This window comes from Hylobates moloch, unplaced genomic scaffold (assembly GCF_009828535.3).
Source record: "Hylobates moloch isolate HMO894 unplaced genomic scaffold, HMol_V3 SCAFFOLD_44, whole genome shotgun sequence".
Taxonomy (NCBI): Eukaryota; Metazoa; Chordata; class Mammalia; order Primates; family Hylobatidae; genus Hylobates; species Hylobates moloch.
This window is the reverse complement of record NW_026652319.1, coordinates 407536-432014: the sequence shown is the minus strand read 5'-3', so window position 1 is coordinate 432014 and position 24479 is coordinate 407536. Positions and strand designations below refer to the sequence as shown.

Genomic DNA, 24479 nt, shown 5'->3' with positions numbered 1-24479 from the left:
TGTGTGTGTGTGTGTGTGTGTGTGTGTGTGTGTGTGTGTGTGTGTGTGTGAATTGTAAATGGGATTGTGTTCCTGATATGGCTTTTGGCTTGGCTGTCGTTGGTGTATAGGAATGCTAGTGATTGTACATTGATTTTGTATCCTGAAACTTTGCTAAAGCTGTTTATCAGCTGAAGGAACTTTTGTGTCAAAACTAAGGAGTTTTTTGGATATAGAAACATGTCATCTGCAAACAGAGATAGTTTGACTTCTTCTTATCCTATTTGAATGCTTTTTATTTCTTTCTCTTGCCTGATTGCTCTGGCTAGGACTTCCAATACTATATCGAGTAGGAGTGGTGAAAGAGGGCATCCTTGTCTTGTTCTGGTTTTCAAGGGAATACTTCCAGCTTTTGCCCATTCAATATGATGTTGGTTGTGGGTTTGGCATAGACAGCTCTTATTTTGAGGTCTATTCCTTCAATACCTAGTTTATTGAAAGTTTTTTACATAAAGGGAGGTTGAATTTTATCAAAAGCCTTTTCTGCATCTATTGAGATAATCATGTGGTTTTTTTTCTTTAGTTCTATTTATGTGATTAATCACATTTATTGATTTGCATATGTTGAACCAACCTTGCATCACAAGGATGAAGCCTACTTTATCACGATGTGCTAGCTTCTTGGTGTTCTGCTGAATTTGGTTTGCAAGTATTTTGTTAAGGATTTTTGCATTGATGTTCATCATGGATATTGGCCTGAATTTTTTTTTGTGTGCGCCTCTGCCAGGTCTTGGTATCAGGATGATGCTGACCTCATAAAATGAGTTGGGGAGGAGTTCTTCCTCCTCGATTCTTTGGAATAGTTTCACTATGAATGGTTCCAGTTCTTCTTTGTACATCTGGTAGAATTCAGCTGTGAATCCATCATTTTCTGGGGTTTTTTTTTGTTGGTAGACTATTTATTACTGATTTAATTTCTGATGTTGTTATTGGTCTGTTCTGGGAATCAATTTGTTCCTGGTTCAGTATTAGGAGGGTGTATGTGTCCAGGAATGTATGCATCTCTTCTAGGTTTTCTAGTTTGTGTGCATAGAGGTGTTTGTAGTAGTTTCTGATGGTTGTTTTTATTTCTGTGGGGTTAGTGGTAACATTTCCTTCTTCATTTCTAATTGTGTTTATTTGGATCTTCTCTCTTCTTTATTAGTCTAGCTAGTGGCCTATCTTACTAACTTTTTCAAAAAACCTACTTCTGGATTCATTGATCTTTTGAATGTTTTTGTGTGTCTTTATTTCCTTCCATTCAGCTTTGATTTTGGTTATTTCTTGTATTTTGCTAGCTTTGGGGTTGATTTCTTCTTTAATAGCTTAGAATTGTGAGATGCTAATGCTTCAAATAATTTTTTACTATTGGGTATAGTATAAGGAATGAACAAATCAATTTTTCATCTTTGAGTGTATGAAAATTCAAATGAATTACTTATATTTGTCACTTGAAATAGTCAAAATGGTATATAGGGTTTTGATTTTATGAACTAGAAAAAGTAGGGAATTGATGTGGCAAGCTCTATTTAAAGATGCATTCTTGCATTCTTGAGAAAACTGAAATTCTTCTCATATGTCCTGGATTTTCCTCTTGACCTGGAATAGCTGCTTATGAGATGGCCCCAGGAGTTGTAGATTCCTGGAGACTTTTTAGAACTAGAAGCTATTTTTAGCTAAATAGAGGCACATCGAAAACATGTAAGAGTAGTAGCAACAAAAATGCATTTTTGGAATTTATTACATCAGGAGCTGTTAATGCTGACAATATAACTATTTGTGAAGTTCTTTAATGTATGAATAATAGATCCTCATGGAAACTGTGAAGTTTTGGAGTTTAGCTTTGATCTTTTTTCCTTCAAAAACACTGTCAAAGCTAAATATTTCAAATATTTATAAGATCAATAAAAAACGAAACTACTAAGATAGTGATTTTCATGTATCAGATTAACAAAACCCAAAAGTATGATAGCAGATTGGGTTGGTGAGGCACTCTAATACATTTGTGGGTGGACTATAAATTGGTACAATTACTATAGAGACTAGTTTTCAATGTTTGTCTGAAATACAAATGAACCCCCCTCCTTTGACCCTGGACTTCCTTTTCCAGAAATTAACATATAGATATGCCTTCTTATAAATGAAGTAACAGATTTGCAAAGTTATTCTTTGAAGCATAGTAATACCAAAAGACTGCAAGCAACCTAAAACATCATGATAGGTGACTGGTTAAATAAATTGTGCAGTATTCAAACAGTAGAGTCCATATAGCCATAGAGAGAGAGAAAGAGAGAGACAGAGAAAGTTCCTTGCTTATTAATGTGTAGAGAGCTCCAAACTACATTGTCAAACAAAGAAAGGAAGATACGCCGGGCGCGGTGGCTCACGCTTGTAATCCCAGCACGTTGGGAGGCCGAGGCAGGCACATCACGAGGTCAGGAGATCGAGACCACGGTGAAACCCCGTCTCTACTAAAAATACAAAAAATTAGCCGGGCGTGGTGGCGGGCGCCTGTAGTCCCAGCTACTCGGAGAGGCTGAGGCAGGAGAATGGCATGAACCCGGGAGGCGGAGCTTGCAGTGAGCCCAGATTGCGCCACTGCACTCCAGCCTGGGTGACAGAGCGAGACTCCGTCTCAAAAAAAAAAAAGAAAGGAAGATACATAACATTGCATATGCACTGTGGTATAATTTGTATACAAAATATGAAGTGAAATATATGTGTATTATTATTACTTGTACTCTGTATAAATTTTTAAAATCTTTGGGGATATATATACAAGAAACTAACAACAATATTTATTATTTGGAAGCAGTCAGAATTAGGTGAATGAGAGATGAATGAGGGGAGTCTTTTTTTTTTTTTTTAAAGCTTTATTTTTTACAGCAATTTGAGATTTACTGAAAAAAATGAAAAGATAATATGGAGCATTCTGATATACCACTCCCCCCAACATACAGTTTCCCCTATGGTTAACATTGTACACTAGTTGAGTACATTTGTTACAATTAATGAATGAATATTGACATATTATTATTTTTTCCCTCAATTTTTATTTTAAGTTCTGGGGTACACTTGCAGGATGTGCAGGTGTGTTACATAGGTAAACGTGTGCCATAGTAGTTTGCTTCACAGATCTCATCCTATCACCCAGGTATTAAGCCCAGCATCCCTTAGTTATTCTTCCTGAAGCTCTTCCTCCCTTCGCCCCCCCGGTTGACAGGCTCTAGTGTGTGTTGTTTTCCCCATGTGTCCATATGTTCCTATCATTCAGCTCCCACTTACAAGTGAGAACACTTGTTTGTGGTTTTTGGTGTTTGGTTTTCTGTTCCTGCGTTAGTTTGCTGAGGATAACGGCTTCCAGATCCATCCATGTGTCTTCAGAGGATATGATCTCATTCCTTTTTTATGGCTGCATAGTATTCCATGGTGTATGTGTACCACGTTTTCTTTATTTAATCTATCATTGATGGACATTTAGGTTGATTCCATGTCTTTGCTATTGTGAATAGTGCTGCAATGAACATATGCATGCATGTATTTTTATAATAGAATTATTTATATTCCTCTGGGTATATACCCAGTAACCGGATTGCTGGGTCAAATCGTATTTCTGCCTCTAGATCTTTGAGAAATCATGACATTGCATTTCACAAAGGTTGAACTAATTTATACTCCCACCAACAGTGTAAAAGCTCCTTTTTCTCACAACCTTGCCAGCATCTGTTGTTTCTTGACTTTTTAATAATCACCATTCTGACTGGTGTGAGATGGTATCTTATTGTGGTTTTAATTTGCATTTCTCTAATGATCATGATGATGAGCTTTTTTTCATGTTCGTTGGCTGCATGTATGTCTTCTTTTGAAAAGTGTCTGTTCATGTTCTTTGCCTACTTTTTAATGGGGTTGTTTGTTTTTTCTTTGTACATTTTTTAAGTTCCTTGTAGACTCTGGATATTACACTTTTGCCAAATGGATAGATTGCAGAAATTTTCTTCCATTCTTTAGGTTGTCTGTTCATCTATTAATAGTTTCTTTTGCTGTGCAGAAGCTCTTTAATTAGATCTCATTTGTCAATTATTGATTTTGTTGCTATTGCTTTTAACATTTTCATCATGAAATCTCTACCTGTACCTACATCCTGAATGATATTGCCTAGATTTTCTTCTAGGGTTTTTATAGCTTTGGGTTTTACATTTAAGCCTTTAATCCATCTTGAGTTGATTTTTGTATATGGCATAAGAAAGGGGTCCAGTTTCAGTTTTCCACACATGGCTAGCCAGTTCTCCCAGCACCATTTATTAAATAGGGAATCCTTTCCCCGTTGCTTGCTTTTGTCAGGTTTGTCAAATATCAGAGGTTGTAGGTGTGCTGTCTTATTTCTGAGTTCTCTATTCTGTTCCATTGTTCTAAATGTCTGTTTTTATACTGGTACCATGCTGTTTTGGTTACTATAGCCTTGTAGTATAGCTTGAAGTCGGGTAGCATGATGCCTCCAGCTTTGTTCTTTTTGATTAGGATTGCCTTGCCTAGTCAGGCTCTTTTGGGTTCCATATGAATTTTAAAATAGTTTTTTCTAGTTCTGTGAAGAATGTCAATGATAGTTTAATGGGAATAGCATTGAATCTATAAATTACTTTGGGCAGTATGGCTATTTAAATAATGTTGATTCTTCCTATCCATGAGCATGGAATGTTTTTCCATTTGTTTGTGTCTTCTCTGATTTCCTTGAGCAATCATTTGTAGTTCTCCTTGAAAAGGTTTTCCATTTCCCTTGTTAGCTGTATTCTTAGGGTTTTAAAAAAATTTTTATAGTAATTGTGAATGGGAGTTCATTCATTGTTTGGCTTTTGGCTCACCTGTTGTTGATGTATAGGAATGTTTTTGCACATTTATTTTGTATCCGGAGACTGCTGAAGTTGCTTATCACCTTAAGAAGCTTTTGGGCTGAGACAGTTTTCTAGATGTAGGATCATGTTATGTGCAAATAAAGATAATTTGACTTCTTATTTTCCTATTTGGATACCCTTTATTTCTTTCACTTGCCTGATTGCTCCAGCCAGAACTTTCAATACTATGTTTTATAGGAGTGGTAAGAAAGGGCATCTTTGTTTATGCCAGTGTTCCAGGGAAATGCTTGTAGCTTTTGCACCTTCAGTATGATATTGGCTGTGGGTTTGTTGTATATGGCTCTTATTATTTTGAAGTATGTTCCCTTAACGCATAGTTTATTGAGAGTTTTTAACATAAAGGGATGTTGAATTTTATCAAAGGCCTTTTTGCCATTTATTGAGATCATCATGTGGTTTTTGTCTTTAGTTCTGTTTATGTGATGAATCACATTTATTGATTTGCATATGTTTAACCAAGCTTGCATCCCAGGGATGAAGCCAACTTGATTATGGTGGATAAGCTTTTTGATGTGCTGCTGGGTTCAGTTTGCCAGTATTTAATGAAGATTTTTGCACTGATGTTCATCAGGGATATATTGGCCTGAAGTTTTCTTTTTCTTTTTTCTTTTTTTTTTTTTTGCTACATCTCTGCCAGGTTTGGCTATAAGGTTGATGCTGGTTCTTATGACCAGACGAGTTCAGCACTAGCTTAAAAATAATAATAAGGAATGTGGGAAAAAGGATGTTCATACTGTAGAATAGTTTAAAAAAAAAAAAAAGTAAGTAGGTTACATTTTCAAAAAGAACAGCATTTGTGAATTTTTTTAGTTAGTCACAATCAGCCAAAACTAACTTTAATTCAAACAGTAAAGTAATTTATTGAAAGGATATTAGATATTCAGAATATCTAAGAGGGTGGAAGGACCAGGCTGAGAAAGTGGTTAGGAACCCAGTAAAGGGAGGGAGGCTGCTAGATTCACAGCCAAAATCATTCCACAAGAAGTCTCTGGTGAGGATGCAGCTTCTGTGTCCCTAAGACATTGGACACCTACCTCACTTGCTTTCTCCTCTGGTCCTAAACAACAGTTGATCCCTCTACTCCTTCACCTTCTTGACATCAATTGTTCTTGGATCAGATCTTGGGAAAAATATATTTTTAAAAGCCTGGAAATGAAAAGCCCTGTTTGGCCACCTAGCCCTAGCATATTTAAACTATGTTTTTATAGGGATGTTCTGCTGCTGCGAAAATGGCAGTATATATCTTTAGAACAGTGTAGCAAATCCAGAAGTAGAATCAGATTTTAATGTAAGCATCATTAACAATGGGGGAAAAGCAAAATTATATAACAAGTGCTATAGAGATAACCAAAGGAAATAAACATTACATCAAAATAAGCCTCAAGGCAAACTAGCACACAATAAAAATATACAGAATGTATCCTAACTATGGAGGGATAAAGCAGCACTTTAAAAATTACAAAGAGTAAGACTGACAGAATTTGTCTATTAAAAAGGTAGAATTTTTTAGTTCAAATCTGCCAAACAACCTAAAAACAGCAGACTGACAAAAAAGGATTTGTTTCATGTATGATATACAAAGTGTTAAAATCCACACCATGTAAAGGATTTATTCAACTGTGTAAGAAAACTCCAAGGGGTGGAGCCAAGATGGCCGAATAGGAACACCTCCGGTCTACAGCTCCCAGCGTGAGTGATGCAGAAGACAGGTGATTTCTGCATTTCCATCTGAGGTACCGGGTTCATCTCACTAGGGAGTGCCAGACAGTGGGCACAGGACAGTGGGTGCAGTGCACAATGCGCGAGCTGAAGCGGGGCGAGGCATTGCCTCACTCGGGAAGCGCAAAGGGTCAGGGAGTTCCCTTTCCTGGTCAAAGAAAGGGGTGACAGACCGCACCTGGAAAATTGGGTCACTCGCACCCTAATACTGCGCTTTTCTGATGGGCTTAAAAAATGGCACACCAGGAGATTATATCCCGCACCTGCCTCGGAGGGTCCTACACCCACGGAGTCTCGCTGATTGCTAGCACAGCAGTCTGAGATCAAACTGCAAGGCAAGGTGGCAGCAAGGCTGGGGGAGGGGCGCCCGCCATTGCCCAGGCTTGCTTAGGTAGACAAAGCAGCCAGGAAGCTCCAACTGGGTGGAGCCCACCACAGCTCAAGGAGGCCTGCCTGCCTCTGTAGGCTCCACCTCTGGGGGCAGGGCACAGACAAACAAAAAGACAACAGTAACCTCTGCAGACTTAAATGTCCCTGTCTGACAGCTTTGAAGAGAGTAGTGGTTCTCCCAGCACGCAGCTGGAGATCTGAGAATGGGCAGACTGCCTCCTCAAGTGGGTCCCTGACCCCTGACCCCCGAGCAGCCTAACTGGGAGGCACCACCCAGTAGGGGCAGACTGACACCTCACACAGCCGGGTACTCCTCTGAGACAAAACTTCCAGAGGAATGATCAGGCAGCAGCATTCGTGGTTCACGAAAATCCGCTGTTCTGCAGCCACCACTGCTGATACCCAGGCAAACAGGGTCTGGAGTGGACCTCTAGCAAACTCCAACAGACCTGCAGCTGAGGGTCCTGTCTGGTAGAAGGAAAACTAACAAACAGAAAGGCCATCCACACCAAAAACCCATCTGTACATCACCATCATCAAAGACCAAAAGTAGATAAAACCACAAAGATGGGGAAAAAACAGAGCAGAAAAACTGGAAACTCTAAAAAGCAGAGCGCCTCTCCTCCTCCAAAGGAACGCAGTTCCTCACCAGCAACAGAACAAAGCTGGACGGAGAATGACTTTGACAAGTTGAGAGAAGAAGGCTTCAGACAATCAAACTACTCCAAGGTACAGGAGGAAATTCAAACCAATGGCAAAGAAGGCAAAAACTTTGAAAGAAAATTAGACGAATGTATAACTAGAATAACCAATACAGAGAAGTGCTTAAAGGAGCTGATGGAGCTGAAAGCCAAGGCTCGAGAACTACATGAAGAATGCAGAAGCCTCAGGAGCCAATGCAATCAACTGGAAGAAAGGGTATCAGTGATGGAAGATGAAATGAATGAAATGAAGCCAGAAGGGAAGTTTAGAGAAAAAAGAATAAAAAGAAACAAAGCCTCCAAGAAATATGGGACTATGTGAAAAGACCAAATCTACGTCTGTTTGGTGTACCTGAAAGTGACGGGGAGAATGGAACCAAGTTGGAAAACACTCTACAGGATATTATCCAGGAGAACTTCCCCAATCTAGCAAGGCTGGCCAACATTCAGATTCAGGAAATACAGAGAATGCCACAAAGATACTCCTCAAGAAGAGCAACTCCAAGACACATAATTGTCAGATTCACCAAAGTTGAAATGAAGGAAAAAATGTTAAGAGCAGCCAGAGAGAAAGGTCAGGTTACCCACAAAGGGAAGCCCATCAGACTAACAGCAGATCTCTTGGCAGAAACTCTACAAGCCAGAAGACAGTGGGGGCCAATATTCAACATTCTTAAAGAAAAGAATTTTCAACCCAGAATTTCCTTTCCCGCCAAACTAAGCTTCATAAGTGAAGGAGAAATAAAATACTTTACAGACAAGCAAATGCTGAGAGATTTTGTCACCACCAGGCCTGCCCTAAAAGAGCTCCTGAAGGAAGCACTAAACATAGAAAGGAACAACCGGTACCAGCCACTGCAAAATCATGCCAAATTGTAAAGACCATTGAGGCTAGGAAGAAACTGCATCAACTAACGAGCAAAATAACCAGCTAACATCATAATGACAGGATCAAATTCACACATAACAATATTAACTTTAAATGTAAATGGACTAAATGCTCCAGTTAAAAGACACAGACTGGCAAATTGGATAGAGTCAAGACCCATCAGGGTGCTGTATTCAGGAAACCCATCTCACATGCAGAGGCACACATAGGCTCAAAATAAAGGGATGGAAGAAGATGTACCAAGCAAATGGAAGACAAAAAAAGGCAGGGGTTGCAATCCTAGTCTCTGATAAAACAGACTTTAAACCAACAAAGACCAAAAGAGACAAAGAAGGCCATTACATAATGGTAAAGGGATCAATTCAACAAGAAGAGCTAACTAGCCTAAATATATATGCACCCAATACAGGAGCACCCAGATTCATAAAGCAAGTCCTTAGAGACCTAGAAAGAGACTTAGACTCCTCCACAATAATAATGGGAGACTTTAACACCCTACTATCAACATTAGACAGATCAATGAGACAGAAAGTTAACAAGGATATCCAGGAATAGAACTCAGCTCTGCACCAAGCGGACCTAATAGACATCTACAGAACTCTCCACCCCAAATCAACAGAATATACATTCTTCTCAGTCAGCACCACACTGCACTTATTCCAAAATTCACCACATAGTTGGAAGTAAAGCACTCCTCAGCAAATGTAAAAGAACAGAAATTATAACAAACTGTCTCTCAGACCACAGTGCAATCAAACTAGAACTCAGGATTAAGAAACTCACTCAAAACCGCTCAACATGGAAACTGAACAACTTGCTACTGAATGACTACTGAGTACATAACGAAATGAAGGCAGAAATAAAGATGTTCTTTGAAACCAACGAGAACAAGGACACAACACACCAGAATCTCTGGGACACATTCAAAGCAGGGTGTAGAGGGAAATTTATAGCACTAAATGCCCACAAGAGAAAGCAAGAAAGATCTAAAATTGAAACCCTAACATCACAATTAAAAGAACTAGAGAAGCAAGAGCAGACACATTCAAAAGCTAGCAGAATGCAAGAAATAACTAAGACCAGAGCAGAACTGAAGGAAATAGAGACGCAAAAAACCCTTCAAAAAAATCAATGAATCCAGAGGCTGTTTTCTGAAAAGATCAACAAAATTGATAGACCGCTAGCAAGACTAATAAAGCAGAAAAGAAAGAAGAATCAAATAGACGCAATAAAAAATGATAAAGGGGATATCACCACCGATCCCACAGAAATACAAACTACTGTCAGAGAATACTACAAACACCTCTACGCAAATAAACTAGAAAATCTAGAAGAAATGGATAAATTCCTCAACACATACACCCTCCGAAGACTAGACCAGGAAGAAGTTGAATCTCTAAATAGACCAATAACAAGCTCTGAAACTGAGGCAATAATTAATAGCTTACCAACCAAAAAAAGTCCAGGACCAGATGGATTCACAGCTGAATTCTACCAGAGGTACAAGGAGGAGCTAGTACTATTCCTTCTAAAACCATTCCAATCAATAGAAAAAGAGGGAATCCTCCCTAACTCATTTTATGAGGCCAGCATCATCCTGATACCAAAGCCTGGCAGAGACACAACCAAAAAAGAGAATTTTAGACCAATATCCTTGATGAACATCGATGCAAACATCCTCAATAAAATACTGGCAACCCCAATCCAGCAGCATATCAAAAAGCTTATCCACCATGATCAAGTGGGCTTCATCCCTGGGATGCAAGGCTGGTTCAACATATGCAAATCAGTAAATGTAATCCAGCATATAAACAGAACCAATGACAAAAACCATATGATTATCTCAATAGATGCAGAAAAGGCCTTTGACAAAATTCAGCAACCTTCATGCTAAAAACTCTCAATAGATTAGGTATTGATGGGACATATCTCAAAATAAAAAGAGCTATCTATGACAAACCCACAGCCAATATCATACTGAATGGGCAAAAACTGGAAACATTCCCTTTGAAAACTGGCACAAGACAGGGATGCCCTCTCTCACCACTCCTATTCAACTTAGTGTTCGAAGTTCTGCCCAGGGCAATCATTGTCTCAGCCCAAAATCTCCTTAAGCTGATAGACAACTGCAGCAAAGTCTCAGGATACAAAATCAATGTACAAAAATCACAAGCATTCTTATACACCAATAACAGACAGAGAGCCAAATCATGAGTGAACTCCCATTCACAATTGCTTCAAGGAGAATAAAATACCTAGGAATCCAACTTACAAGGGACGTGAAGGACCTCTTCAAGGAGAACTGCAAACCACTGCTCAATGAAATAAAAGAGCATACAAACAAATGGAAGAACATTCCATGCTCATGGGTAGGAAGAATCAATATCGTGAAAATGGCCATACTGCCCAAGGTAATTGATAGATTCAATGCCATCCCCATCAAGCTACCAATGACTTTCTTCACAGAATTGGAAAAAACTACTTTAAAGTTCATATGGAGCTGAAAAAGAGCCCGCATCGCCAAGTCAATCCTAAGCCAAAAGAACAAAGCTGTAGGCATCAAGCTACCTGACTTCAAACTATACTACAAGGCTACAGTAACCAAAACAGCATGATACTGGTACCAAAACAGAGATATAGACCAGTGGAACAGAACAGAGCCCTCAGAAATAACACCATATCTACAACCATCTGATCTTTGACAAACCTGACAAAAACAAGCAATGGGATAAGGATTCCCTATTTAATAAATGGTGCTGGGAAAACTGGCTAGCCATATGTAGAAAGCTGAAACTGGATCCCTTCCTTACATGTTATACAAAAATTAATTCAAGATGGATTAAAGACTTAAATGTTAGACCTGAAACCATAAAAACCCTAGAAGAAAACCTAGGCAATACAATTCAGGACATAGGCATGGGCAAGGATTTCATGTCTAAAACACCAAAAGCAATGGCATCAAAAGGCAAAATTGACAAATGGGATCTAATTGAACTGAAGAGCTTCCTCACAGCAAAAGAAACTACTATCAGAGTGAACAGGCAACCTACAGAATGGGAGAAAATTTTTGCAATCTACTCATCTGACAAAGGGCTAATATCCAGAATCTACAATGAACTCAAACAAATTTACAAGAAAAAAACAAACAACCCCATCAAAAAGTGGGTGAAGGATACAAACAGACACTTCTCAAAAGAAGACATTTATGCAGCCAAAAGACACGTGAAAAAATGCTCATCATCACTGGCCATCAGAGAAATGCAAATCAAAACCACAATGAGATACCATCTCACACCAGTTAGAATGGTGATCATTACAAAGTCAGGAAACAACAGCTGCTGGAGAGGATATGGAGAAATAGGAACACTTTTACACTGTTGGTGGGAGTGTAAACTAGTTCAACCATTGTGGAAGTCAGTGTGGCGATTCCTCAGGGATCTAGAACTAGAAATACCATTTGACCCAGCAATCCCATTACTGGGTATATAACCAAAGGATTATAAATCATGCTGCTATAAAGACACATGCACATGTATGTTTATTGCGGCACTATTCACAATAGCAAAGACTTGGAACCAAGCCAAATGTCCAACAATGATAGACTGGATTAAGAAAATATGGCACATATACACCATGGAATACTATGCAGCCATAAAAACTGATGAGTTCGTGTCCTTTGTAGGGACACGGATGAAACTGGAAACCATCATTCTCAGCAAACTATTGCAAGGACAAAAAACCAAACACCGCATGTTCTCACTCATAGGTGGGAAGTGAACAATGAGAACACATGGACACATGAAAGGGAACATCACACACCGGGGCCTGTTGTGGAGTGGGAGGAGGGGGGAGGGATAGCATTAGGAGATATACCTAATGTTAAATGACGAGTTAATGGGTGCAGGACACCAACATGGCACATGTATACATATGTAACTAACCTGCACGTTGTGCACATGTACCCTAAAACTTAAAGTATAATAAAAAAAAATAACTAGTGAAAAAATAAAACAGATTTTAGTTTAAATGAGTTATTAATTTGTTATTTAAAAGATTAATTTATCATTCACCAAGGCCAAATGAGACACTTGATTGTAATTTATATAAGGACAAATATATCTTAATGATATTTGTACACTGAATCTAAGCTGATAATATTATATTTTAATAATAAAATAATTTAAATAAAATAATTTAAATAAACTTAATTAAAATAATTTAAACAGTGAGTAAAATAATTTAAAATAGTGAAAAATAAAATAATTTAAAATAGTGGAAAAAATAAGACAGGTGTTAGTTTAAATGAGTTATTAATTTGTTATTTAAAAGATTAATTTATCATTCACCAAGGCCAAGTGAGGCACTTGTTATTTATATAAGGACAAATAAATATATCTTAATGATATTTGTACACTGAATCTAACTAGTGTGAAACCTAGCTACAAATAGAGTAGGTGTTTAATAAGTGTCTATTGAAATAAAATAACAAATAAGAAAGTTACGTTTTAATGCCAAGACACATACCAGATAATATCAATGAAAATTGCAGAGCTATTTTTTGTTTCATGTACTGTATTTTAATCTTAGGCACTTAATTCTAAACATATTTGCTGACACTCTTATTTCTAAAATCTGGGAAGTTTTATTCATTCTTTCAATGATTATTTTTTAATCAACTTCCATGTCTCAAGCACTATAACAGATAAGGTTCCTGTTCTCATGAAACTTACATTCCAGTAAGTTTGCATTGAAAGGATTCAATGAGTGTAAAGCACTTAGGATATAGTACCTGGTACATAGTCAGTATTCCGTATTTGTTAGCTATGATGATGATGATGATGATGATGGAAGACACCCATATATAGATGCTATTCGAAGCCATGAAACTAGATGAAATTATCTTGGGAGATAATGCAGCTAGAGAAAAGGGCTAGGGGCTGAGTTCCTTGTGCTTCCCAGCATTTAGAGTGAATCTAAGATTAAGAATAATCAATAGAACCTGAGAAGATAGCCAGAATGTTGCCAAGAGAGAGAAAATAACTGGGTCACATGCTGCATAATGTTTGAATTTGATAAGAACAGAGAATTAAATTTTGAAATTGCTAATATAGACCGTCATTCATCACCTTGAAAAGAGCTGTTTCTGTAGAGAAGTGAAAAAGAAAGCTCAATTGGAATGGATAGAAAAGAGACTGAGGAAAAGGCAAATCATAAAAGGAGAGTCATGAATGGCCAAGAAGTATAAGGTGAGGCACTCAGCTCCAATAGGAAGCAGAGAACTGCAAGTTAAACCAAAGACACTACTTTGTATTCTTCATATTGGCAAAAATTAGAAAAATAGCTGTTTCTAATTAATGTTAGCTGCTTCTAATGAATATTATAAAGCAGGAGCCTTTATTCAGTGAAGTAGGAATGTAAGCTAGCACCTCCATTTTGGGAACTATTTGGCAATATTTATGTGTATTCCTATGATCTCATACTTAATACCTAATACTGCCCTGGAGACATACTGCAGACAAACTGTCCTATAAGTACACAACAAGATCGGTAAAACACTTTCATTGCAGGATTATTTATGGTGACAAGGTTTCAGGTAACCTAGGTTCTATCACTATGGTACTGGATAAGTAAAATGTGGTATGTGCACATGATGAAATATTATATATCAGTCAGAGCAGAGTGAATCATATCTACATGTAGCTACCTGGATAGGTCTCAAAAAACATAGTGTTGACTAAAAATAATAAGAGTCAAAATGAGACTTGTAGTTTAACTTGATTTGTGTAATTTTTAACACACCTTCAAAACGGATAATTTTTTCACATGTAAGATGCAGGTTATACATTAAATTCACAAGCATAAATCCTTTCTAGAATGGATCATTCCCAAATGAAAATGAACATCTCAGTTTCACCCATATTAAAAATAAAACAAAACTGACAACCCTCCTTGTTACCATATCCACCTCCAGCTGCAATTCAGTTTTTCTGCTCCCTATTCATGGAATCAAATGGATTGTCTTTAATTGCTGTTTCAAATGTTATCTCCTCCCCACTACCCTCCAAAAAGCTTTCTTGCCCTTTTTTGTTTGTTTTCTTTTGTACCTTGGGCACATAGAACAGAGTTGATTAGACTCTGTAGTACAAAACATGCTATCATCTTTGACCCATGCCAGCAACACCCCGCTCTAATTAATATACCTATAAATTTTTCTAACAGAAAAATAGAATAATACAACATGTGCGTGTACCCATCATCCATAGTTAACAAGTTTTAACATTTTTCCATAGTTGCACTATAGATTGTTAAAGAAGAAAAAGACAATTAACACTTCCATTTTTACTCCTCCCCATACAAAGATAGCTACTGGTGACACCAGGTCCAAGTGCAAAAACAGCATGTCCTCAAGGTGGGAAGTGATGAGATTCAGGGCAGATGTGGAAGAGTAGCCTTCATGCCACCACCAATGATAATAGCTAACATGTGTATGTTACTCCCAATGTGCCTGCCACTATTCCCCTTCTTTACATATATTAAGTAATTCAATTATCAGAACAGTCCTGTACGACAGTGACTATTTTACAGATAATGAAACTGGAGTTAACAGGAAGCAGAGGCAGGATTTGAAATTAGGCAGTCTGGCACTCTAAAGAGCTCATGCGTGACACCTTTAAACTATCCTGTCACTGACAAGTGTTGAGTTCTTGTTTTTCCTTGTCTTCAATTACCTCTACAACAAAAAAGTACAGCCTTCTATTTTACATTAAAAAAAAATTTCCCTGATCTCTGGGTGCCAGTTCATTTGCCTGCTTGTTCTTCCATTATGCTACTTTAACCTGGAATCATTTTCCTCCACATAGCGATTTGAACCAGATTTTTAAATGTTTTGTGTCTTCTTTATCCAGTAAGTTTTAGGCTTGAAATAACTTTCCACTATATAGGTTTCAGTTACTGTTTTCTCAAACATTATACTAACTTAATATGCCCTCCAAGTGACTATAAAGTTTTATATCAGCCTATAAAATAGCTAATTATGAATACCTGTTATATTTGTCGTTTCTAGAAACCTTTATGGATAGCAGGATTCTCTTAAATGACTGATTATCCCAAATCTGATGCCTGTGTAATGCTATCCAGCAAACAGCTGGCTTCATATGAAGAGAGGCTAAGAACTTTTTGTCTTGTTCATTTACAATCATTTACTTCTTATTTAATATCTGCAAAGAACACAGTCACATCGTAGTAGAATTTGCTGTGGTCAATTTTTGATTGTTTCCATGGGTTCTGCCTTACATCTGCATGGTGTTTAAAGCCAATGCTTCCTTTATTTTTGTAGGCATTTAGGGCCTTGTTCCTCATAATCCAATGTCATGCTGAGTGACAGAAAATTAAAGTCGAATTTCTTTAACTATAGAGAAGGACTGGGCAGAACAATACACTTACTTAACAACTCCTTGCCTCAGAAACTGAAGGAGCTGTTCTGTGCAGGTGGCTTAATCTCTCTGCAGCTTATCCTAACGGTGTTTATTTATTTATTAAGGACAGGAACTGGGCACTCTGCATCTAAAAACAAAAGGACCAGACTAGTCTACCAGAACCTATAATGAACTAGTAGAATGTTTATATTTCATTCAGAACAGCAAAGCTTTAAATTAGCTGCCGTTTTTACTGTCTATTATTCTACTAATTCTCAGGTAATTGAGAATTAACTGCATAAAATTCACATATCAAGTACCAGTTCTTTGAAGTTCATTTTAAGATAAGTCTTCCTTTTAATTTATAGCTGCATTTAGAAGTAATAACATAAAATTTATCATATGGGCTCAGACCTATGCTTCATCTAGTTTAGGATCATATCCTGACAAAAGCACCAGGGGCCATTTAATAGTAAGGTGTGATTGTTCTCTCTGAAGAAATCTTCTCATAGAATCAGTCACAGTAACACCATAATTTTATTAATATTTTTATTAACTATAATATATATTTAACCTTTCTAAAACTAAAATCTAAACCACCTTTTGGAGTTAGAAATTCTACCAGTTTACTACATATTTCATTGTTAAGTAATGGTTTTCATTTGTCTTAAGTATACCTCTTTAAGGATTCTGGGAATCTGGTAACAGATTTGTAGCCAGACTTACCACACTTTTATGGACAATATCATATTCTCTTGCAGCTTTTACATTTCAAGAGTTTATATTTCAAGTGTGAGAGAGATAAGAACTTTAGGATCAGGCAGACCTGAGTTTGAATTATAGGATCTAACTAGCTGAGTGACCTTTGATAAGTTAATTACTCTGATCCTTGGAGTTTTCTTGGTAGTTGTGACTATACATGAAATTATATGAAATCAATAATACCTAACAAGTATGAGTCATCTACTCTACACCATTACCTAATAAGTTTTTTCAGACCCAGGAAGGCTTATTGCACGGAATATAGATGGAGCCAGTGGACCTCACAGTAAACAAGTGGAGTTCACCTGTTTGGCTGGGAATTCTTCCTCTCTGAAGTTCCCATCCTTGAACTGGAGAGCCTCTCCAGGGCTGAGCGTGCCTTCTTCTAGCCCATGATGAAAAATACTCACTCCCTTCTCTGGGCAGGCAGCCCTTTGGTGTGCCACTCTCCATGCCACCAGTGATGGCAGCTGCCTTCTCCTGGCACAGAATACAGAGCCTAGGGATCCTGCCTGGTGGTGGTACGGTCTGTCCCCTTTATGTACATGAGTTACCTCCAGCAGCCTGTCATTGTTTCCTTGTTAGAGGAAATGGAAAATTCAAATAGTAGCATGCAAGTACCTGTAATTGAATAATATAAGAAGCCTATACCATAGGAAAAGAAAAATGAACCTGTGATCAAACCACAGAGGACAGATTATTATCCTGAAGAAATGTCACCCCCCTTAATGAACTCAGTGCCCGCCCACAAGCATTGTTGCAAGAGCATCTCCCGTAGGTCATAGTGCAGCCTGGGAAGAGACCTTTACTGATGGAATCGGTGGATAACTCAAAGGAAGCAGAGGATACACAGATGTGATTATGACATATGCAACAAAGTATACACTAAAAGTTTCCACTTGAAATCATACAGAAGAACACACACAGGAGATAAACCCTACAAATGTACATGGGATGGATGCATATGGAAGTTTGCTCTGTCTGATAAATAAGACATTTCTGAAAACATACTGGAGTCAAATCTTTTTAGTGCCTGGACTGTAACCACAGCTTCTGTTCTGACCATCTTGCCTTCTATAGGAAACGCTACATGCTAGTCTGAATGCCTTTGTCTCCCACCTCAACGTGACTCCCTACTCACCTGGCTCTTTCTCTATCCTCCCGCCATTATCTATAACACTTTTTACATGTACATTTTAATTTTGATTCTGCTGGTCTGATCCTCTGAATTTATATCATCCAAAACTTCCATATGGTCAGTAGCAGATACTCTCTGATTCTCCCTCTCCTTACCATGGGTGACCTAAAAAATGAGAACTTTTTTTTAGAGATGCTAAGCAAACTATTCTTAGAGATAGATATAGTTAATGTAGTAAGAACAAGAAAACATGTAAACTGAGAAACAAAAATTAATGTATGTAAAAGCACTGGATAAACAAGGTTTATACAAATGTCTGGTAAATGCTAATTAAAACATTTGTTTAGAGTGAATTTATTTTCTAATTTAAGGAACTCTTTGTAAAATAAAGTTAAGAATGCAGATTTATATAGTTTTATGTATTTGTATGGATGCATAAAGATTTTAAAGTTTACTATTAAAATATGTCACTGAAACACCTGAACAGATGGAACATAGAAATTTTACAACTCCAGTGTTTTGAACATTTTTTTTCTAGAGAAACCAACCAGTCTGTCAGTTTGTTTTCCATTATAACTTATTCTCAAAAAGCGTACCAGCAAGGGCTGTCACTGGGGCTGGGGTTCAGATCCCAGTTTCCACGCACAGGACAATGGAAAGACTTAGATAATTCAAGCCATTTGTTCTTTCTGCTATGGTTTCAGTTCTGCATTCACACACTTGTTAGACAGGGCTGCTTGAATAATCATCCTCAAATACTGCTTACATTCTCCAGTTAAAGACTCTGTGGAAGCCAGTTTCCTGCTTGTATTCTCTTGGTTTTGAAAGTCACTAAAATGCCTTTTAGATGCTACCCAGAGTTAACACATTCTTTACTATGAGCCTGGAACATGATTTGTTTGTTTTAGTTCTAGCAGGAAGACTCAGCCATGCTTCACAGTTCCAGACCACAAAAGTGAGCTCAGGCAATCAAGTGTTTTAGAAACAAGACACATGATCAGAAATTCTTGTTTGTCAGCTACATACATTTCCTTTGAAAACATTAGTAAAATTTAGCCTATTAGCTGTTTGAAAATCAGCATTGTGGTGGGGGCAGAAAGAGGCCAACAAATTGGGCCTGTCAAAACCCATTAAGTCTGTGGGGTGTTAGGATAGGGAGGGCTGAGTAGTCAATGATAAGTTGCATATGGACATAGAGGCAAAGTGGAATAAGCAGCTGCCTTATTCTTCAAGAGCTGACTAGCAACATTAAAAGAATATGATTTACTCTATGAAAATATCTGGACACTTAAAATGTACTAATCAGATGAAATACATTGTGTCATTTCAGATTTACAATGTCTAGTAGAGGCACTTGGATTAAAACTTCAGAAGGCGGTGACAGAGATGGACAACTATAAAGAAATGCTTATGTAAGATGGAGAATATTAAACAACTTGTAAGATAACAGTGCTCTGTAGATGTGTCACAAAATGGCAAGAATTAGAATGGCAAGAATTATAATGACAAGAATTATAAAGACCCTGTGTGTTCTCTGTGATTCTTTTGGCAGTGATTTACTGGTATGGGTAATAGTTTACTGCCGCTTTTCTTGCCCACTTTGCTGGCCTAGATTATATATTGAAGAATCTGTAAATATTTTTAAATACATGGAGGATTTCTTTCTCTCAATAAGAAACTTACCTATCCATATATTAAAGCTTTCCCTGATAGTTCAAATGCAATAACTTAATGTGAAATAGTCTTTGAACTTTTTTCTTATCTTTGTTTCTTTATTCTCTCTCCACAAGAAACAATATTGAACTTCTATCTCAAAATTACTGATTTTAGCTTCAAAGAGAGAGTTGAGTAGCTTTCAAATGCTGAAGTACTTATGCTTGATATAAGTGAGAAAGAAATATTGGAAAACACATGATAAGAAAATGATGTAAAATCAAGAACACTATTTCTTTTAAAAATTAATTTTAAGCCTGGGCAACACGGCGAAACTTTGTCTCCACAAAAAAATACAAAAATTATCCAAGCGTGTTGGCACACACCTGTCGTCCCAGCTACTCGGAAGGCTGAGCTGGAAAGATCACCTAAGCCTGGAAAGTTGAGGCTACAGTGAACCGTGATCATGCCACTACACTCCAGCCTGGGCAACAGAGTGAGACCCTGTCTCAAAATGAATAAATAAATAAGTAAAAATTACTTTCATTTCAGAAATTTCAAAAATTATAGCATAAACATAGTATATCTATAATTATAATACTAAAATAGTATGTATATAATATTTGAAAAGTAAGCAGATTCTTTTACTTTATGATATATGTGATTTTCAGTTCCTATATTTTAGAAGGATGAACCTCATAAAACATAAATATTTAGAATGCTTAGCAACCAAATGTTTGTGTTAACCATGAACTACTCCTAAAATCAATGTGTTTAATAAAGTACTGAACACAAGAAGGAACAAATTCCAAAAATACCCTATCAAATTAATGTATACTTGGATTATTTGTAACAAAATAGTTTGTTTCTGAAAAGGAAGGAAAATAAAATATTCATACTTTATAACACTGTGGTTAATAGTACAGTAAGTATAGTAGTTCAGCTGTTTGTGTAGATGGCTGGGGTTGAAGGAATTGGTGGACGGGGGTCCTTAGAAGACCCCCTAGGCCCAGGAAGTAACTTTTTGGGAGATTTTTTTAAATCATGAAAAGAAACAAGGTGATGGTTGCTAGAAAAAAAAAATCGTTGTTGCTGTCCCTCTAATAACATCAAGGAGGGGTTTGGCCATGTGGATGTCTCTTGTGGAGGGCAGTCTAGTCAGACCCCAGCTACTGTGTGATGATTGCTTCTTGGAGCTCAAGAAGTGAAGAGGGCACAGTCTAGGCATAGGGAGGTGGTGTTAGCACACAACTAAGCTAAGAGGGAATTTGTGGGCATATCAAGACTTAGCATATAAAGTGGAGTCTTGGAAAGTTAGGAAAGAAGCTTAACATAGAAATGAGCATAGTGAAGAAAAGGAATAAACTTACTGGTAGTGACATGAATTGATATTTTACAGAATAAGTTTGCACAGAATTCTTTGTATATTCATGTTCTGCATAATGACATTTTGGTCAGTGACAGACCATGTATACAATGATGGTCCTATAAGATTATAATACCATATATTTACTGTACCTTTTCTATGGTCAGATATGTTTAGATATGCAAATACTTACCATTGTGTTACAATTACCTACACTATTCAATACATTAGCATTCTGTATAGGTTTGTAGCCTAGGAACAATAGGCTATATCGTATAGTCTACGTGTGTAGTAGGTTATGCCATCTTGGTTTGTGTACACTCAAGGATGTTCACACAATGACAAAATTGCATAATGACACATTTCTTGGAATGTATCCCTGTTGTAAAGCAATGAATGACTGTGCATGGAGCCTGCCCATTTAATATTAACACATGCTTTGTGGTATTATTTGTTTATTATAATTTTAACATAATTTGTGCTGAGAAATGGTGAGAGTCAGGGTAGATTGGAGATGCAGGGAGAAATACACCACTAAAGTCCATCAAACTAATTATCTGTAGGAAGCTATTGTATAATTGCAGAAATGATGATGATGTTTTATCAGTTTATAAAACTGATGTTTCCTACACATACAAGACCTTCTTAAACATTAAAAAATGGACATGATGCCCATTTTTAGAAATGCGAATTAGGAAAGATAGAGCCACTTAAATGGCTCCAAGTGCTGGAGACCTTTCTCTATGCTACCTGTCTCTAGCTCTTCCATCTATACTCTATCTACTCTCTTTTACTGCTAGGATTAAGTTGGGGAGGGTGGGCATTTAGGATCAAAGCCTGGGACTGCTGAAGCCTCAGGTTGCTCAGAGGTCAGGAGGTGAGGCTAGAGTCAAATTTGTGGCTTCGCCATTTTTGTAATGATAAGTTTGAAGTCAAAACAATTCATTCAAAAAATTTGACATATTAATACAATTTGTTAGTAAACTCAAGATTTCCTGTGCACACTCAAACATCTTTGGACTTCCAGAAATTGGAATATGCTATGAAATCAGGTTTCTTCCATTTTTAATCCTCATTCTTTGTGGGGGCTGGGAATAGGAATGTCACCTATAAGTTAATTATTTGTGTTGTTTAAAGATTTTTAAATATTTGGATATAAGTTTTGTGAATTTTGACAATAAGGGGAAGAAGCAATTTATAAATGGGTGAAATTGCGATTCTTTTACCAAGATTTTTTTCCCCAAGATTTTTAAGAAAATATTTTCCAAGGTTTAAAAGAACGTTATGTATTTAAAAATAGAGATTTTATCAGAATGCTTTGGGCTACAAGTAACAAAGGTAGGATAATGTCAGTTTTAGTTGATAAGAGTCTCAGCAATATCCCCAAGAATCTTGATGTTCTTTCTGTCTCCATCCTGCTGCCCTCAGCACTGGCTTCAACCCAAAGCTAAGTCAAGTCCCTATAATCACAAGATGGCTGCAGTTCCTCCACCCTAGAGGCCACATTTGGATATGGTGCCTGCAGGCAGAAAGGGACTGGTTTTCTAGTGTCTTTTTAGAAGTGAGAAAAAAGAATTATCAGATGCCACCAAACAGCATTCTTCTTATATTTCCTTGTCTAGAACCCTTTACATATCCTCTCCTAAGTGAACCACTGGCAAGGGGAACAGGGCTGCTACAATTACCTTAGAACAAGCAAGATTTATCCTTAGAACAAATAATAATTGGGACTCTGATGGCCAGGAAATAAGCTGTAGTGAATGTTCAGAAGGTAACCAGTAGTGTTTGCTAAAGAGGTAGAGCATTAATGATGCGCTGAGAGCTTGATGAAATTTTCTACAAATTTTATTTTTAAGTACCATAATATCTAGATTAATTAAGGGAACATCTCCCTGAAATAATGAAAAATATGAAGACTATAAAATCTAGTTCTATTGCTTTTAAACATATATGGATATAAAATATACTTTTATTACTTTCATATATATATGAATATATGTGTGTGTATAGATAGATTTAGATAGATAGATAGATGATAGATAGATAGATAGATAGATAGATAGATAGATGATAGATAGATAGATAGATGGAAGAGCTAGAGACAGGTAGCACAGAGAAAGATCTTCAGCACCTGAAGTCATTTAAGTGGCTCTATCTTTCCTAATTCACATTTCTAAAAATGGGCATTATGCCCATTTTTTAATTTTTAAGAAGGTCTTGTATATGTAGGAAACATCAGTTTTATAAACTGATAAAACATCATCAGCATTTCTGCAATTATACGGTAACTTCCAGGATAAAGATAGATAAATAAGCCTTAAAAGAAAGACTGTCATTTATGGTGAGAAATTTCTAGGAATTCTTGAAAGATAATACATAGAAAGGATAATAGAAAGGGTCAACTCTACTGAGGAATAACCCAGACGAAGAGCAATTGAGTGGTGATGCTGGTGGGCATGAGATAGACAGGACCTTCCTCGGAATTAATTAAAACACAGAGAAGGGAGTGAGACCTGGTGAATCAGTGAAATAGTGGTTGTCACACTCCAATCTACGTAAGAATCATGGGTAGTTTGCTAAAATTCTATATTACAGTCTCCCACAGACTCAGCCTCAGGACCAGATTTCTGGGCTCCTTTTCCATAGATAATCTGGTTCTATATTTATGTCTGGGGTGGCTCCAAGCAATCACATTTTTAATGCACTCCCCACATGATACTGATTCAGGTGGTCCAGTGAAACCCACTCTGAGGAATCGCATATGGACCATTTAAGCCAGCTGGCCTCTCATCAATACCCTGCAATCAATCAGCCCTGTGTGAAGCAGCATTTGCAGAAGCATCTATACTCAGAATAACACAATGAGTATGTGGACTAGAGTCAAACAGCCTGGCAGCTACTGAATCCCAGGAGAGCCCAGGGTCCCCACAGCCCAAGACAAACCTCCAGTGCCCCCACCAGGTAGCATACCCTGCCCCTTCATCACACCTCTAAAAACAATCGAGGGCAAAAATAAACAGCAAACCAGACAAGCAAACAGAGGATCTTAAGTCTGAGGATTCACACACAACCAAAGATTACTAGGTATGTGAAGAAACACCTCCCCGCAAGTCCCCCCAAAAAGTGGCTATGAATTCACACAGAAAATCCTTAACACCCTAGAAAATTGTTAAATAGCAAACAGATGACATTAGAATAAGTATAATTGATATCCCCCAAAGTATGTCCAGGATTGTAACCATAAAAGAACAGACAGTTATGGCAGGCTGTTAGGAATTCGGGAGATTAGAAATATCAGAAAAACGATCCCATTCATGCTAAAAATGAATACAAATGTACATACACATGCATATGGATTTAAATACATTGCATAAATGATAGGATTACAACAGTTACCTCTAGAAATGAAAGTGTGGGCTGTGTGGAAATTCTTATCTCACTCTATAATATATTGCTTGAATGCTTTACATTTTGGTTATATTTATTTTCATGTATGTGATAAGAACAAAATTTACTTA

The 24479-nt window shown here is 37.2% G+C and overlaps 1 protein-coding gene and 1 pseudogene across 6 annotated transcripts in view; both read left to right on the top strand.

The window, feature by feature from the left end:
- LOC116463605 (interaptin-like) overlaps positions 1-24479 on the top strand; it is a 219127-nt gene that overhangs the window by 128228 nt on the left and 66420 nt on the right. For all 6 annotated transcript variants that reach the window (XM_058434757.1, XM_032146789.2, XM_058434759.1 and 3 more), the window contains one exon: positions 19273-19354. In XM_058434757.1, the coding sequence (XP_058290740.1) occupies positions 19273-19354 (82 nt within the window). The remainder of the gene's footprint in view (positions 1-19272; positions 19355-24479) is intronic.
- On the top strand, positions 16972-17906 carry LOC116463607 (Krueppel-like factor 3; annotated as a pseudogene).